A 19454-nucleotide genomic window follows, 5' to 3' on the forward strand; every position below is an offset into this window, starting at 1 on the left:
GAAAGAACTGTATTAACATCAAGTGTCCTAAACTACAAGTTTTAAAAAATGTATCTGCACTTGAATGGATGATTAAAAAGTATTTTACTAACAATTGAAAATTTGAACAAGATATATAGGGGGAGGGTGAACTAATAGTAGGAATTGAAAAATTGAAACATAAAAACTTTCCCATTACAAAAATAGCTTATTTTTACATTGCTTAACCTTAACGGAAAAGAATACAGACAGTCCACTTCAATGCATATTTCATTTATGAAACTCTTTTAATAGTTTACCTTCCTGATATATAATAGTAGTCATATATTTTTTTCTTTATTCCGAGAAATATCACCCAGCCACTGCAGCCCAAAATTTTTTTAAAAATTCAATAGCAGATACATTAATTAAGCTGATAGCTTTCATAAAGTGTAATGGGAAGCAATAGCATAAAATAGTAATTACTATGAAATAAATAAGAAAAACAGTTGCTTCTTTCATATCTCGCAGTGTATACAATGCACAGTGGGCCAGCATCCAAGGTTTTGTGGCCAAAATTAGTATTTCGATAAAATTTATTTCAAAATTTTGGGGGGTTTTATTTATGGGTTTTTATGTGCAGGTAAATTGAATTCATAGTTGAAATACACTAAAAATACGAACAAAAAAAAATTGCAATTCAAATATGGTGAGTAAAAAAATAAAAATTATAATACCATTGAATAATTAAATATAGCAATTAAAATATAATAATTTTCGCAATTTTATATCAAAAATGAAAAACAAATTATATTTCCGAAGTAATACAACAAAATAACGTGAAAACGTGGAGAAAAAAAAAACATAATTTTTGTTTTTCGGTATATTTTGTCCACCTTTGCAATACGGGTAAAATGGGGCAGATTTTTTCAAAGGAAGAAACATCAAAGAAGACACCAAAAAAAAGTTTAGCTAATTAATTCGAGGAACTTTTTGGAGATAAGTTTCGAAAGTGATTCAAACATTGTAAAATGTCAAATGATAAGATACAAACTATAAGTTTGTCAAGAGCATTAACTAATCCAATTATCCAATCTATATTTTAGTTTTATTATATTATAATTATTTAGTTACTTATTTTTGAAAATGAACTTGAGACTTAAAAACTTCTAAACTAATTTACCAAATAATAAATCCCAGTTTCAACTTTCACATAAAGTACAACATCACGGTTTGAAAGTGATGATTACTGAAAAGTTAAGTGGGGAAAAAGTGCCTGAAAGCTCAATCTTTTATTATTTTTATATTACTTAAATAGATAAAAATAAATCATTAATTCCAATCATATTTCAATGTTATATTCTTTAAAGAGTCATACTTAAGGTAACAACAAAAAAATTTAAGTTATTACGAAAGTAAAACTAAAAAAAAGTTTCAGTATCAAAATCATAGTAGTAAGTTCTATAAAGAAAAAAACATGGCTCATATTTGTGTTCATTTTTGGATTAAAGGTTCTGAATTAAAGCTGTATAAGTCAAATCTAAATTGAAATATAGTAAATGCATAGATATAAGACAAATGCTTGCTATTTTATCTCTTAAAATTATGTAAGAAACATTTTTTGAAAATGAAAACTAATGCAAAATTTTTAATACTTGAATTTATTTACCTAAGTTATTTTGTAATTTTTCTAAGGAATTTCAAAATTCAAATTTAAATACATTAATTATCTAATAAAATTACTAAAAATATATGAAATATTATTTTGAAGCCTGTCTTAAAACAAAATATTAAGTAATATTATGTTTTGTTGTTTAAGTTTAGTACAAATATTAGCAATTGTAATCTGAATACTATAATTTTTTTAAGTATTCAAAACAATTTTATTTTTATGAAAATATTTTGATATAATCAATTTAATTATAAAAGTTCAATTCCCACTTTAATAGCATAAATGTTAAAAAAAATATTAATAAATTAATATTGCATATATTAAGATTAAGGCAATAAAACTATTTATATATAATCAAAACCCGCTTTGAATTGATTGATTTATACAAAATCTGTGCAAGTTTTTCAGTTATTTCATATTAATACAGCTTTATGTCAATTCAAAAAGTATTCTGACACCAAAAACAAAACACCTGCATGTAAAGTTAAAAAATTGATGTGCATGTAATGTTTTTGCTACAAAAACTTCACAGGTAGGAAAAATAACTCGTAATAAGAAGCAGAAACTCTATTTTTAATTCAGAAAATAAAACTAAATATGTTGAAAAAATGTCTGATACTTAAAAATATGAAACTTAAAAAAATGTCTTACTGGTCCAGCTATATTTGGATTGTTTAGCCTAGGGTCTTCCCATTGTGTGACTCTAGAATCTAAAGAAATTAATTTTATATAATTAAAATTTGAATAGAACTCAACACAGATACATACAAGGGGTGTCCCAAATTCATTCATGCAAGAAGTAATTTTGATAGAAAACTCAGGTGAGTCTCAAATTAAAAAAGTTTGCTTTTTATTTTAATTTAATATTCTAATGAACTGTGCAACAAAGGTTTCATGCATGAAATAGTACATTCAGGGTACTTGCTACATTTTAGATTTTCAAATTCATGACTTTCCATGATTAATTCCAAGAATTTTTCATGACATAAGTTACTATTTCCTCTGACAAAAGCGCAACAATGAATTTAAAAAAGCATTATAACAACATTCATTGAAATGATAGGAATAACCAAAAACTGTTATAATTTACATCTTCATATTTATTGATTTTATATTTAAGAAACAGAGTAAAGAAAGAGTTGAAGCAATAAAATAGCTGGGAAAAAATATAAAAGCAATTTTTTTTTTTCTCTTTCTCTTCTGCAGAGTTACATTCTAAAGATACTTTTCTTGCTCATTGGAAAGGGAAAAAAATACACCAATGACTGGCTTGCTTCAGCTAGAATTTTAAATTGATAAGATGAAAAAAAAAATAAATAAAAAATAACAACAAAATTTCTGAAATCACAGTTTAAAAGATAATTCGCTTTAGAAATGATGTTTTTTCATTCATTTTTTGAAAGAACACCATAATTTTTAAAGAACACAATAAAAACAATTCATATTTTAATCAAATATGACTGCCAGTGGGAATTTTGTTACAAATTCAGATATTCAGAACACCATGAAATTAAGGGGTTAATTCCATTCTAAAAATTAGATTTTTTTGGCAACCTAAATCCATGACTTTTCATGATTTTTTAAAAAAAATTATTAAAATCATGACATTTCATGACAAATTTTGTTCGATGCCGAAATCCATGACTTTTAAGGTGCGCGGATACCCTGTACAAGTCGTTCTTTGGTCAAAACTTTTCAATGACCCTTTTACATTTAATGAGGCTGAACATAGCTGATGTCACAGTTTTCTCCTTTAATGCTCGGGTCATTATTAGCTTGTCTGCATAAACAAAAAGAAGAAGTTCTGAGGCGTTAAACATTAAATCACATGATGTGGTGAGCCAATTGTGATATACAAAATAGGAAATCACATAACCAATGATAATCATAAGAATGAAAAAGGCTTGTTCTTTTCGCATAAACAATGTGCATAGCTAAATCTTTCAACAAACAATAAGCACCTTTTAAGTACTTTTAAAACAATAAAATAATATTTTTAAGCACTATATAGAGCAGCAAACTAGTTTTCAAAAACTTTACATGATCATGATAAAATAACAACTTTTTGATAAAGAACTCTTTTACAGGATGCACAGCCAAATGTTTTTAAAAAAATAAGCACCATATACATTAACAAAATGCATAATATTTTAAACTTTGCATGGTCACGATAAAATAACTACTTTTTGATAAAGAATTCTTTTTGTTTTAAATCTATTAGCCACCATAAAAAGATCAAAAGATTTTTCGTTTCGATTTCAAAGGGTGGAAAATGAAATTGAGAATATCTTGCAAAATGCAGCAGAGATGCAGATGAGGGTGCAATGATCTACCCAAACCCAGGTCACTCAATGCACACGCAGACTCATAAGCATTTCATTAAACATGTGTAATGATTGGTGCTTTCATATCGACGGTGCGCCGAAAGGCATTGTCTTTGAATGAGTTGTGAAAACGTTGAATAGAACAATGAGAAAACCACGCTTTTGCATAATATGTGGTGAAAATCGACACGGTAAAGAAAAAAAAAGTCATTTTCGAAAAGGGAAAATGTAGCACTTTTTAAAAAACCCCAATAAAAAAAGCCCCTTTCAGAGGTTTTAAAAAACGAAAATAAGCACTTTTTAAAAACGCTACGCACCATGTGCTTCCTTCTGTTTTTTCGGCAACACTTTATTGCACAAATGGGGATTAATGCATGAATTTTGGGACATTTTTAATATAAAAAAGTCACTTACTATGGTCAATAAAAAATATTCTACCATCTGTATGGAAACGTTCTTCCCATCCTTCCTAAAAAGGTTAAAATTTTTTTAAAAAAAAACAGTTAAAGTCAACCCACAAAATTTAGATATTTTAACAACTGTTTTTTAAACTTAAATTAGATTTTTAAAAAAATTTAATTATTTAAAGCCTATTGAATATTAAAAAATATAATTTTTTACTAAATTATTTCATGATGCATATTTTGGTTTCAATTTATTTAATCACTGTATTATGTGGAACCATATCTGTGGTTATTTCTCAATTTTAATTGGTAACAGTGGCTTTACATGTAACATTAGGTCTACGTCTTTTAAAGATATGTAAATACATCAGGATAAATACTTTTAATCAGATACTTACATGCACCTAGAAAACAAGTATCACTGCAATTATTTTTTCACTACAAAAAAAATTTTCATAATTTTTTATTTTGGAAAAAGAAATAGGTAAATAGAGTGGCTACGTTAGATTGTGCAAACATTATCAATACCACAACAGTTTTAGATTTGTGAAGACAGATTTGAAAAGATTTGTGTAAGATTAAATAGATTTCAGTTGTAAAGAATCAAAATTAGATATGTATAAATAATGGTAGTTATTATGTCAATTCAAGCTTAAATTTTACAATAAAGTAACTTTTTTAGTAGTTTGATTAATTAAAGTGTTCCATGACATTTACTGTCTATTTATTATTGTCCCCTGGGGCAGAATCGTTGCAACACGGCAACATTTACGCAGAACATTACCAAGTTCTTGCAGAAAGAATTTACCTTTGGGAAGTAAAAAATTTTGGTTTATCAGCAGAAAGTTTCAAAAGATTTCGAAAGACTATATATATCTTTTCTTCAGAATTATATTCAAAAGATGCAGAGAAGAAAAAAATGCTTATGAATTTTCCAATCTCTATTGAGAATAATGAAGAATAACGAATAATGAAGTAAAAAATTTGGGTTTCTTTTCTGAATAACTTTTGGTTCTATTTTTTTTATGCTGTTATTACTACTGATTTCCACATAGTTTTCAAAATCTGACATTTTTAATACGATATTATTTCTTACAACAACTGAATCTCAAAATGAAAACACACAATTAGTAACCTCTTTTTGAAGAGTCCGATTTACATAATTTCGTTGTCGATCATTTGTTTTTTGGTAGTTACTATTACGGATTTCACGATTTTTTTTTTAATGTGATGATGATTTACAAAATGTAAAAAAAAATAATTAGTTTCCATTTCCCCTACAAAATACAAAAACATTGCCCATAATATTAGAATAAAGAAAAAATATTACATATTAAATTTTTAAAAAAATATTATTTTATCCAAAAAGTTTTTTTTCTTCTTTGAAATTGACATTTTTGTTATTTCAAATTAGTAACATGGATATTTGTTATTATTAAAAGTATCTTGCAAAAAGATATTAGTGCTTGAGAGTTTTGTCACAGATAGCTCAAAAAAGTTCTGCCACAAGACTACTGTCTTTTTTTTTCTTCTTTTCGAAAAATAAATGGATTTTTTTTCCATTTCTTTAAATTGCATTTTAGAAGCATCCTGTAAAGTTAATTTATTTTAACTTTTGAGTAAACTGACGCTCAGTAATGTGTACTATTAAAACGAAGTCCACCGCTCTTACACTCACAGTGTTTTGTCAATTGACGAAATGTCAATCTACCGACAATACTGACCGATTTCAAACATTTGTTCACATTTTAATCATTTAAATTAGAAATACTAAGCATTTAGCTCATAATATTTCAATAACAGTAGGCAATACTAATACATTTTATCAGATTTTTGGTTGGTAAGTGTAAGAAAATAAAATTTGACTTAATTTTTTTAAAAAATTAATTTATATAGAAAAAAAAACTGATTTGATTTAAAAATAAAATCATACATTTTGCCACCCCTGAATATATAAATATGTAAAATTTAAATCAAGACAGTTTTGTAAAATACTATGAAATATAAAAGAGTGAAAACTTACAGGCAATGGTCCCAGATCATCAACACTGCTAAAACGAGGCCGATTTGGCACATTGCTCTGGTTTGGTAAAACACTAGGTTTACCTGTTCTAGGATCAACCTGCAAAAGAAATAATACTATTGTACACCTTTATACAGAAAGCAGAGTTTCCACAGAAAAAAAAATTAACAAGATAGTTGCTTTTGTAGCCTAAAGCATGAAAATAATTGCCTAAACAAGAACTCAAAATTTTCAATAATATGACTAAAATTTTATTAAATGACTTAATTGTCATATAGTAGTTAATAGATCAACTTAGTCAAGTTGGTTGCAAATATGATAACTTTTATATAAAAGTTAGTTTTCTAGCACTAAATTTTTACATCAAAAAATTTAGTATATTTGCAGAAAATTAAATACTTTTTCATTAAAAAAAACGTACTTTTTCTAAAACTTTTTCACTTTTATCAATAACAGATTTAGCAAATATGAATATATACATATATAGATTGTAAAAAGTGACTATTCAAATTCGAAATTCACGCATCGTAATATCGTATCACAATATTGAAAATCATGCAGAATTTCGAAGCAATAACATTTGAACAGGAGATCGGGAAACAAGACAGACTTATAATAAAATATGTGCAAATTGAGCGCATTAAAAAGTGATGCCTCAAACCTGCAATTCAAAATTTTTTAAGTATAAATAATTCAGTGTGTTCAGAAGCTCAAACGAACTACAGGTTGCGCAATCCAATTTATGCTAAAAAAGTAGGAGTACAGAAAAGTCTCCTTTTCCTGAAAATAGCTGCCTTTTTAGCCTTCTCAGGCAAACAAAAAGTTACCAAGGGTGTCTCAGGCTGAAAATAGTTGCAAATAGTTAAATTTTAGTTGCCTGTGGCAACCCAGACAAAGTTTTCAAACAGAAAATTTTAACCACCAACAGAAAGTGAAAGTGATTTCGCTGGACTGAAAGCTACAGATCCTCTATGGACCCAGCACTTCTAAATTTTTATTAAGAGTAGGTCCCAATTTAAAATAATATAAATCACTTACACTATTTTAGTTTTCAAAAGCTAAAATATTCTACATGAAATAATATAAATTTGCACTCCAAAAGATATTCCGAAAATTCAGGGGGAAAAACTAACGTACAGGTAGTTTTTGTATTGAAAAATGAAAACTTTCTTTATTATTTCAATCATATTAGAACAGGGTGCGTGGCCAAATCTTTCAACAAAAATAAGCACCTTTTAAGTACTTTTAAAGCACTCAAAAATATTTTTAAGCACTATAAACATCAATAAAATGCAAAATAATTTTCAAAGACTTATTAACAAAGATAATGATAAAATAACTAGTTTCAGACAAAAACTTTTTTCTTGTTCATATTAGCTACCTTAAAAAGTTAGATTTTTCGGCTCGATTTCAGAGGGTGGAAAATTTATTTTGAAATTGAGAATGTCTTTCAAAATGCAGAGGAATGCACATGAGAGTGAAATAATCTCACCGAACCCAGCTCAGTAGAAGCACATGCCAACTCGCAGATATTTCATCAAACGTGTAAAATGATTAGAGCTTTCGTATGCTACAAACTGACAGTAATCCGAAATGGATTGTGAAAACGCTGAATAAAACAATTTCAAAACCACGCTTTTGCATAATATGTGGCGAAAATTGACATGGTAAAGGAAAAAAGTCTCATTTTCGAAAAGGGAAAATTAAGCACTTTTCAAAAACACAACTGAAAAAAATCACCTTTAAGGGCTTTCAAGAAACACGAAAATAAGCACCTTTAAGCACCAAAAATGCTAAGCACCATGTAAAAGATACTCAAAGCATAGCTTACAAAAGCAGTAGGATACTCATTATTACAAACTGCTCATAGAAATCATTAAATCAGCGAATCAGCAAAATTAAAAATGCTCAAACATGTTTAAATTATCATTTAAACACAAGATTCTAAGGATCCTAAGACATCCTGTATAAGTATAGTAAAAAATTTTAAAAAAAGTTGTAATTTGCATGTATTTTAGAATAAATCAAGGAGAAATAACCACACAAATATATTTCTAAAGCACCCTTAAGACAAGTTTCTATTGGATTAATGGACAAATTTCTTATCTTGAAGCCTTTGAGCTATTTCCAATACGCTGATTGCTGCCATTGGAAAATAGTAAAAGAAATAGTATTTTTTGGCAATTTTGGACTTTCTATGCCTCTAGTTTGCAAAAATAAGCAAATCACAAACGCACTACCATCCTTATTATAATTTTAAGATTGAATTCAAATAAAAGATGCAGTTTAGTAAAAACCAAAACTTATATATTTAAATCTGTCTTATTAAATTTTATTAGTATATTCTTTAGGAATCTTTCATGTTCAAAACCAAACTAGAAAATTTTTTCCTGACTTCCACCTTTTACTCCGAATTAGAATCATTCTTGTAATTCATTTTAGCTGTTGAATTCCATTTGTGATTTCTCTTGTTAGATTATTTATTTTGCTTTTCAAGAAAAGCTTGAAAATAAATAAAATTTTAGGGCCTCACTTAAACATTGTCAACAAATACAAGCAAATCACATAATTTACGGCCTGTTAAGAGACGATATTTTGTTGTTCATTTTTTTAATAAACAAATGATCTTGTGTTAAATAAAACAAAAAGTGTTGATTTGTTACCCAAGTTGTTGTTTTAGAGTTGTGATCAATGTAAAATACACGTCCGTTTGGAGCAACTTGCATGGACCAGCCTGCAGGGAGTCCCTCAGAACTTGCCTGGTTTGAGCTACTCTGTCGACTTAGGCTTGCAACAGGCTGAAAATAGAAAAACATCTAAGTTGCCAAAAAAAAGAGGGAAAATGTATAATAGAGTACTTTTAANTTTTGAAATTGAGAATGTCTTTTAAAATGCACATGAGAGTGAAATAATCTCACCGAACCCAGCTCAGTATACGCACATGCCAACTCGCAAATATTTCATCAAACATGTAAAATGATTAGAGCTTTCGTATGCTACAAATCGACGATAATCCGAAATGGGTTGCAAAAACGCTGAATAGAACAATTTCAAAGCCACGCTTTTGCATAATATGTGGCGAAAATCGACATGGCAAAGGAAAAAAGTCTCATTTTCGAAAAGGGAAAATTAAGCACTTTTCAAAAACACAACTGAAAAATCACCTTTAAGGGCTTTCAAGAAAAACGAAAATAAGCACCTTTAAGCACTTTTTAAAAATGCTACGCACCATGTAGAATATACTTAAGGCATAGCTTACAAAAGCAGTAGGATACTCATTATTACAAACTGTTCATTGAAATCATTAAATCATCGAATCAGCAAAATTAAAAATGCTCAAACATGTTTAAATTATCATTTAAATACAAGATTCTAAATATCCTAAGACATCCTTTATAAAAATTTAAAAGTATAGTAAAAATGTAAAAATTTTTTTTTTTTATTTGCATGCATTTTAGAATAAATCAAGGAGAAATAACCACACAAATTTATTTCTAACGCACCCTCAAGACAAGTTTCTATTGGACTAATGGACAAATTTCTTATCTTAAAGCCTTTGAGCTATTTCCAACACACTGATTACTGCCATTGGAAAATAGTATTTTTGGCAAATTTTGGACTTTTCATGCCTCTAGTTTGCAAAAATAAGCAAATCACAAACGCACTACCATCCTTATGCAAGGAAGTCACAACATCCCCCCCTCAGTTTTTGTCTTAATTTTGACTTTTACTGTATTAACCAAAATTTAGGATTGAATTCAAATAAAAGATGCAGTTTAGTAAAAACCAAAGTTTATATATTTAAATCTGTCTTGTAAAATTTTATTAGAATATTCTTTAGGAATCTTAAATGTTCAAAACTAAACTAGAAAATTTTTCTCTGACTTCCACCTTTTACTCCGAATTCGAATCATTCCTGTAATTCACTTTCGTTGTTGAATTCCATTTGTGATTTGTTTTGTTAGATTATTTATTTCGCTTTTCAAGAAAAGCTTGAAAATAAATAAAATTTTAGGGCCTCACTTAAACATTGTCGGCAAATACAAGCAAATCACAAAATTTACGACCTTTTAAGAGACAATATTTTTTTTTCTCGCTTTTTTAATAAACAAATGATCTTGTGTTAAATAAAACAAAAAGTGTTGATTTGTTACCCAAGTTGTTGTTTTAGAGTTGTGATCAATGTAGAATACACGTCCGTTTGGAGCAACTTGCATGGACCAGCCTGCAGGGAGTCCCTCAGAACTTGCCTGGTTTGAACTACTCTGTCGACTTAGGCTTGCAACGGGCTAAANAATCAGAGGTTAGCGCTGATTTCCAGCTGATGGCGTCCTGTCCTAAGAAACCAGGCCTTAAGGGACATTCAGTAGTTTGTTTCAATGCAAAAAATAAGCATCATGATTATTTACAGCATCACAAAAGAGGAATGTCTCTATAATAATGGAATTAGGTATGGTTGGAGTTGCATGGTATAATTGACCAATTGAAGGTAGGGATGAAAACAGGATGATGAAAATGACAGTTGAAGATGAAAACTGGATCATAATCATATTAAAACTTGTATGCAGAATTTTTAGAGCTTGAGATACAAATTATATTTTATCCATAATGAGTCTTTCTACATTTTGAACAATAATATTAATAAGGACAGACCATTGGATCCCCCATGATCTGTCTAATCACAAGCCAAATCAAAAAAATGATTGGTTTGTTCCCAACGGACAGTTAGGAGCATAGGAAGAGACCCAAGGTTGGCAATTTATTGAAAGATAACACAGACAAAAACAAAGCCAACCTATCGGAATCAATATTAATCTCAAAATAATTTGATGAAAACAAATCACCAAAAAGACTGTGACAATTAGTAGAACCATGTAACTAAAACATATTAGCAGTAAGAAATAAAAATTAAAGAGTTTTAAATAGAGTTTCATTTTCGATTTTTTTGAATTAATGAGTCCACACTAGTACTAAAATAAAAAGTTAGCCGTTACATTGATCAATAAGAAAAGAATAAAATATAATAAAAATTAAAAAATTGATTTAATTTAATTAAAATTTCATCAAGAATGATTAAAAATAAGTTTAAGAAATGAACAAAATTATAAAGGCAAGGAAATATGTAATGCCTATTGTGGCATCACAGTCTCTTAACTATTTTGCTCATTAAAAGTATTTTTATTTGTGCTATTTAAAAAATTTTGTAAAGTCATTTTTTTTCAAATTTAAATTGTTTCTACAACAGTACAAGATTTGAGATAAGGAAATTAGTATGAGAAAAACACAGTATATTCACGGTACATGTCCGTCTCGATTCTTAGACAGACATTTGAATAAAAAAAAACACTCATTGCAAAGTACACTATTAAGATGGCTACTGTTAGAAAGGAAGTTTGGACAAAGAAATTATTATTATTAATTCTTATTTACCAAAATGTATTTGGAAACAAAAATAATTATGTGAAACTTATCTGCACTTATCAAAAACTTATTCAAAATCTCCAAAAATCTCATGAAACAGTTTTTTAAGTTTTCCCAGTGGTGTCTACCTTAAATATATATAAAAACTGCTCTTTAAATGATGCTTACAGGCATTGCAGCAGTTATTGCTTTAAACTTTGACTTTAGTGAGAGTAATTCAAGTTTAATTACTCGCACTAATTATTATTAGTAATTATTATTAATAATGTTCTAATATTAATAATATTCTAATATTAATTATTATTAATATTAGAACAAAATAAAGCATGAAAGATAAGAAAATAGTCTGAAACATTTTTTTAAGTTTTCCCAGAGGTGTCTACCTTAAATATATATAAAAACTACTCTTTAAATTATGCTTACAGGCATTGCAGCAGTTATTGCTTTAAACTTTGACTCTAGTGAGAGTAATTCAAGTTTAATTACTCTCACTAATTATTATTAGTAATTATTATTAATAATGTTCTAATATTAATAATATTTTAATATTAATTATTATTAATATTAGAACAAAATAAAGCATGATAGATAAGAAAATAGTCTTCCTTCAATTTTTGTGTGAAATATATTAACTGCACAAATATTTTAGCATTAACATTACTCCTTCAAATCATTAAGATTGAATCTTAGTAAAACATTCAATTATTAGCTCAAAAATTATTAATGTAATCTGTTTTTATATTTTAGGTATTGTACTTTGTTTGCTAATAACTAGAGAAAGAGTAAACAGGGTTGCACCTCAAATCTGGAAGGAAAAAAAATTCCCTGTGTTTTCTCTGCACGCATCATTGGGAACATATTAAGAGGAAACACAATTACTGTGCTCTTCTGTGAGCTATGTTGGGCTAATTATACTAGTTTTAATTGCTGAAAAAAGAAAGAGATTCAATAACGTTGTAGTAAATAAAATAGTTTGAATATCATCCTTAAATATCCCATAGATTACACATTGAGTGGTCACCAATACTTAAAAGACGAAAATAAGAAACAGAATTCCTTGTATTTTCCCAGTTTGTAAAGAAGAAAAAAATCAAAAATCCTTGCCTTTTCCCTGTTATTTCAGATGACTTTACAATTCCCTGTGTTTCCCCATTCTCCCTGTGAAATGAGAACGAAAAATTGGGAGTTATTTACACCACTGAATATCATAGCTGCCAACCATAGGAATAAAAAATTAGGAACACTATATGCGACAAAATTATATGCACCAATTACGAGAGTAAGACAAAAATTTAATTATTAAATAATAACATTAGTAGACATATGTTTAAATACCTTATGAAAATTAGTGAAAAAAATTATAAACACTATCGTTTGTGGGAAATTTATAAGATAAACATTTTATAATTAGGAATACCGGTATAGTAGTTAAAAAAAACAACTATAAAATGTATAATTATTCTTCTCCAAATCATAACACCGATGCAGAGATCAATATTGTGATGGCATGTCTTCGGATCATCCTCAGGGATGTTTCCCAGACCGTTGCCAATAGCCCATTGTACAGCTCTAGTGTGACGTAAATGAATTACAACCAAATTATAAAACACAGGTAAATATTAAACTACATCATAAACAAATATTTCTGATTTAAATGTTTAAATACTACAAAAATTTTTTAAAAAAAATAATAATACAGTAGGGAACCGATTATCCGGAACTATCGCTATTCCGGATAACTGATTTTTCCGGTTTTCTGAATCGCTACAAAAAGCCTTTTTTTTTTATTAAACCCAAATTAAAAAAAAAAAAATTGGAAATAATCTTAAAAATAAGAAAAAACGATGAAGTAATACACTAATGATTATTTCCAAAATGATGGTAAGGTAAACATCTTTAAAAAAAGAAAGAAAAATCATAAAATCTTATGAGGAAAAAAAATATATTTTTTTTTTAAATGGCGAGAAAATTTATCGAATTTTGTTCCGGTTTTTTGGTTTTCCAGATAACGGCTTCTGTACTGTAGTTGTTTAAGATTCAATTTAGTGAAATGATCAGCTACAGCTATTAGAATAGTATTTCCCAATAAAAAGCTACTAAAAATTACTTCTGCACAATAATCACAGGAAGCATGGTTGTGACGATCAGAACAAGGGATTGGTTTAAAAGCAAAAATACTGCAATTTTACGAAACTTCGGATTTTTTGATTTAATTTTTGATTTAAAAATTAGGAACAAATCCGCAAAAATCCTGGACAGTTGGCAGATATGGAATATTAATAGAGAAGAGTAAGAAAAATAAATAAAAGAGTTTACCATAGAATGACGCCTACTACTGGGATCCACTCTTTGGGCTTCCAGCATCTGAAATATTCATTTATATTAATAAAACTATAATGCATATATTGTTGAAACATAATATAATCTTAATCAGGGTGGTCACTTTAATCAGGTTTCAAAATTTCCAGATCAGTATGTTGTTTTTTTCTCAGAAAGTGTAGGTTGGTACAAGAAAATTGTATAAAGCATTTTATTTAAAATATTTTTTTAATCTATCATCTTGAATAGAGGTGGAGAAAAATATATGTCTTCGGTAATAGAAAAAAAGTCTGTTAAACATAAATAAATCATGTCATGTACAAATAATATCACCAAAACTACGAAAGTTTATGGAAAACTTTCCTTGTGTAAATTTAAATTAAATATTTCTCCTTATATAGAGCCGTAAATCAAATTAGAAATCAATAGGCTTTTTCAAGTGATTTGGAAAAATCGTAATTCTTGGGGAACATTTTGTTTAACTTCTTTGTTTCATAATTCATTAAAACAAAGAATGAATATGAATTTTGCAATTTGCACTTAATAAATTGTCATAAAAATAGTTTTATTGTTAAAATGTTCTGATGCATTGTAAATGAAGGTCTACAATAGATTTTAAGTTTAATACTGTTTCATTGCGATCTGTGTCATGCAGCGCATTGCACGATTTTCCCTAGTGTTTCACACATGACTAACTATTGGTAAATTTTAAAAATAACTGAAATATTACAATGACTAATAATATTACAAAACATACAAAAACTTGTATTTTAAGAAAATAAATATTTTATATAATTAAATTATAATTTTTTTTTTAGTTCGCTGAGTTTATTTATTAATTAAATAAATATGTCTATGCAATTTCAGCTCTGTGATATTCGATTTAATTAAATAAAATAATTTAGTGTTAAACTTTCAAAAAAGACAATCTTAAAAATTAAAAAATCGATCCCACTTCCAAAAAAATACTTATGATTTATATTTTTAAAAAATTGAATTTGCATTAATACTAAAAATAGTGAACAGTAAATTGGATAGAATTAAGAAAAGTCAAAATGCTTCAGGGCATAACACTAGGGATTTGACGATCGGCTGACCACCCGACAGGAACATCTGCTCCTGCACCCCCCCCCAAGAGCTCAAAGTCAAGAAAACTGAGATGAACACAGAAGGTCTTGGCTCTCTATGGGCTGTCGCACCACTGAGCCAAATTATTCAACAAAAAATAAGCACTTTTCAAGCACTCAAAAAATATTTTCAAGCACTTTAAAAAAATACCATAACTAGGCAAAGTTAGAAAGTTTTCTGACAATTGACAGTTTTATCTTGCTTTAACCGTCATGTAAAAAAATCCTTTTGCCATTTTTTTGAATCGGCATTGTTCAGAAATTTTGAATCATGTATAACGAATGGCGTTTTTATACGCCACGGACAGACAATATGCCAAAATAGATTGGGGTTGAATGAATTGTGAAAACGTTGAATAGAACAATGTAAACTGTGTCTTTTGGCATAATTTGAAGCAAAAATCAACATAGTAAAGGAAAAATCTAATTTTGATAAAGGGAAAATTAAACACTTTTTAAAAATATCCCATGAAAAAAGCACCTTTAAGGGCTTTTAAAAAACGAAAATATGCACTTTTAAGCACTTTTTAAAAACACTAAGCACCATGTGGAAACTTAGTATTTCTAGTCAGATTGAAAGATTAGGATGTGAAACTTACATTTCTTATAATTTCTGTGTTATCCCTCGGATGATCTACTTCTGAAGGTGCTGAATCATCACTGTGGTCTACACTAATGTGAACACGCCGACGAAATTCTTGTGCTGATTCTATACTCCTCTGTTGAGCCTCTTCCACAACATGGGTAGAACTGAATAAGTTTGTTTACATCAGTTAGTATTACAGTAGAATTCATATAACTAATCAGTTAGTATTATATTAGAATTCATATAACTAATCAGTTAGTATTTTATTAGAATTTATATAACTAATCAGTTAGTATTATATTAGAATTCATATAACTAATCAGTTAGTATTTTATTAGAATTTATATAACTAATCAGTTAGTATTATATTAGAATTCATATAACTAATCAGTTAGTATTTTAATTAGAATACATNCACGAGGTACCTTTTGATAGATGACGGTTGGCATGGTCGATAACTCCGCCCCCCACACTGGTGACCCGGACGTGATAGAATCAAGGTGATTGATTCTTGGTGATTGATTCAAGGTGATTGATAGAATCAAGGTGACTTGATTCTATCACGAGGTACCTCGTGATAGAATCAAGTTAGCATGCTTTATATACTAGTGAATGATGTTAAACTTTTGTAGTGGTAGTTACGCCACAAGTATTATATTAGAATTCATATAACTAATCAGTTAGTATTATTATTAGAATACATATAACATCATATTCATATAACTATATCAGTAATCAAATGCTCAAAAATACAGAAGTATAAACATTTACACAATTTAAATTAGCATAATTTTAAAGGGTATACACTACTTAATTCTACACAGGCCACAACCTCTAACTCTTTAATAAAAGCTTACGCAATATTTGAACAGCCCCTAAGTTAAAGGAGAGCAACGCCTGCAGCAAACATTAATATGGTAAGTAGTAATATTTTTCTAGAGTTTGTTAAAACTTAAACAGTAGCCAAATCTTTCAACAAAAAATAAGCACCTTTTAAGTTCTTTTTAAGCACTCAAAAAATATTTCTAAGCACATTAACAAAATACAAAATAGTAATTTTCAAAGAATATACAAGATCATGAGAAAATAACTAGTTTCTGACAAAAAACTTTTTTCGTGATTATATTAGCCGTTATAAAATTATCCAGAGATTTTTCGGTTCGTTATCAGAGGGTGGAAAATGAAAACTGAAATTGAGAATACCTTGCAAAATGCAACAAGTTGCACAACAAGAGAGTGCAATAATCTCACCGAACCCAGTTCAGTAGACGCACACGCGGACTGGTAATTATTACATTAAACATGTAAAATGATTGGCGCTTTCATACGCTACGGACCGATGGTCAGGCAAATTGGACTCTGTTTGAATGAATTGTGAAAATGTTGAATCGAACCATGTGAAAAACAGCGCTTTTGCATATTGTGTTTCGAAAATCGAGCTGGGGGGGGATATCCTTTTCAAAAAGGGACAAATTAAGCACTTTTTAAAATCACCCTAATGTAAAAAGCACCCTTAAGGGCTTTTAAAAAACGAAAATCGAAAATAAGCACCTTTAAGCACTTTTCAAAAATGCTACGCACCATGTTGAACAGCCTCTAAGTTAGAGGAGAGCGAAGCCTGCTGCAAACAATAATATAAGTAGCAATATTTTTCCAGAGTTTATTAAAATTTCAAGTTAAAATGTGATAATAATAACATTTGAGGGACTTTAAAATAGCTACAGCTGAAAATCCAGCTTTGTATAACGTAACAAAGGGAATCTATTTCGAAACCTTTTTCCTTCAGAATAACAACTGAGATTACAATCCAAAGGACTAATACATACCTGCCAACATTGGATTAATAAAATAACGGATAAATAAAATAAGTAAGTCAGAATGAGAAATTCAAGATTGGAAATAATATAAGCACTTACATTTAGCAAAGTAAAATATATGTATATAAATCTTAATCTTAAGAAGATTTTTTTTAACTATTATTTTTAATTACTTGAATTATTAATATTCAACATCAGTACTGGCTATGGTACCATCTGTTGAGGAATAAGATAATTATTTTTGCCATCAGCAGATATTTTATAAGCATATTTTTATTATTTTTTCAGGGTTGCCACAGAAAAAAATAAACAATATAGTTGCTTTTAGTAGCTGAAAATAGTTGAAAATAGTTGCCTAAATTGGAACAAAAATACGACTAAAATTTTATTAAATGATTTCATTGTCATATACAGTAAAACCTGTCTATAACGATACTGCAGGGACCTAAATAAAATATTGTTATAGGCAGGTTATTGTTATAGACAGGTTTGAAATTTAAAAGTATACGTTTAAAACTAATGATAAATGAAATTTCTTTTATAGGCTCCAAATGAAAATTTTACTTAGAATTATGAAACAGCACACAAGAAAAATTTACTTACAATTTTATGAATCAAAACAGAAATTATTTAGAAAAATAATCGGTTAGTTTTGTATGCTTATTTTTGGAAGCAATTGCCATTTCCATGCACATAGATTTCAGTCCATCTAATGAATTCAAATGAACATCAGTTACATTTGGTAATGTTGCAACAAAATCTTGCAAAGTGTTAATTAGCAATATGGCATTCTCGGGTGAAATTCGGGTGTCTCCCGTTTTTCTGACGAAGCTCTCTCCCTCCTACAATACCCCTTCACCCATTTCTACTGCTCTAATTTCCCCTAAAAGTGGCTTTTTTTTCTCAGAAACAACGAAAGAATATTACATACAAAGGAGATGAAAAAAAAAACATTTTGTTATCTCACATTTAGGCTCGATGGGGAGTTATTTTCCAAATCGGAATAGAACTATCAACTATCAAAAGAGGAAAAATTATCGTTGTAGACATGTTTAACTGAAAAGTGGTTATCCCTATAAACAGGTTAAAAATACATCGAGTAACCCGTTTTTCTGACGAAGCTCTCTCCCTCCTACAATACCCCTTCACCCATTTCTACTGCTCTAATTTCCCCTAAAAGTGGCTTTTTTTCTCAGAAACAACGAAAGAATATTACATACAAAGGAGATGAAAAAAAAACAAAACATTTTGTTATCTCACATTTAGGCTCGATGGGGAGTCGTTTTCCAACGGTAGAAAAATCGGAATAGAACTATCAACTATCAAAAGAGGAAAAATTATCGTTGTAGACATGTTTAACTGAAAAGTGGTTATCGCTATAAACAGGTTAAAAATACATTGAGTAAATAGGAATTTCACCGGGACCTCAAGGAAATATCGCTATAGACAGGTTTATCGTTATAGACAGTATCGTTATACACAGGTTTCACTGTACAATGATTCATGTTGGTGGCAAATATATTTTTTATATAAACATTAGTGTTCTAGCACAAAATTTTTATATCAAAAAAATTTTTACACTTGCAGAAAATGAAATACTTTTAATTACTAGAAAACATTAAAAAAAAAATTTTATTAAAAAAACAGGGGTAGCAGCAAAGTTTTTTAAAATTTTAGGGTAATTTTAGGAACTTTCTTCAAAAAATTTTAGGTAAATTTTAGGGGTAATATATGATTTTGCTAGGATAGAAACAGATCACACGGTAGTTTATTACATAACGGAAAATTATTACAATTCATCCA

General features: G+C 28.6%; 1 protein-coding gene across 2 annotated transcripts in view; it reads right to left on the bottom strand.

The window, feature by feature from the left end:
* LOC107453513 (E3 ubiquitin-protein ligase Nedd4) overlaps positions 1-19454 on the bottom strand; it is a 98609-nt gene that overhangs the window by 40928 nt on the left and 38227 nt on the right. The window contains exons 9-14 of one of the 2 annotated variants that reach the window (XM_043053387.2): positions 15848-15998; positions 14119-14166; positions 10536-10670; positions 6382-6480; positions 4369-4423; positions 2282-2340 (exon numbers count right to left, since the gene is read on the bottom strand). In XM_043053387.2, coding sequence (XP_042909321.1) covers positions 2282-2340; positions 4369-4423; positions 6382-6480; positions 10536-10670; positions 14119-14166; positions 15848-15998 — 547 coding nt within the window. Of the gene's footprint in view, positions 1-2281; positions 2341-4368; positions 4424-6381; positions 6481-9044; positions 9180-10535; positions 10671-14118; positions 14167-15847; positions 15999-19454 lie in introns of both variants that reach the window. The other variant, XM_043053388.2, reaches the window with a different exon arrangement.

Source organism: Parasteatoda tepidariorum, chromosome 5, assembly GCF_043381705.1.
Source record: "Parasteatoda tepidariorum isolate YZ-2023 chromosome 5, CAS_Ptep_4.0, whole genome shotgun sequence".
Taxonomy (NCBI): Eukaryota; Metazoa; Arthropoda; class Arachnida; order Araneae; family Theridiidae; genus Parasteatoda; species Parasteatoda tepidariorum.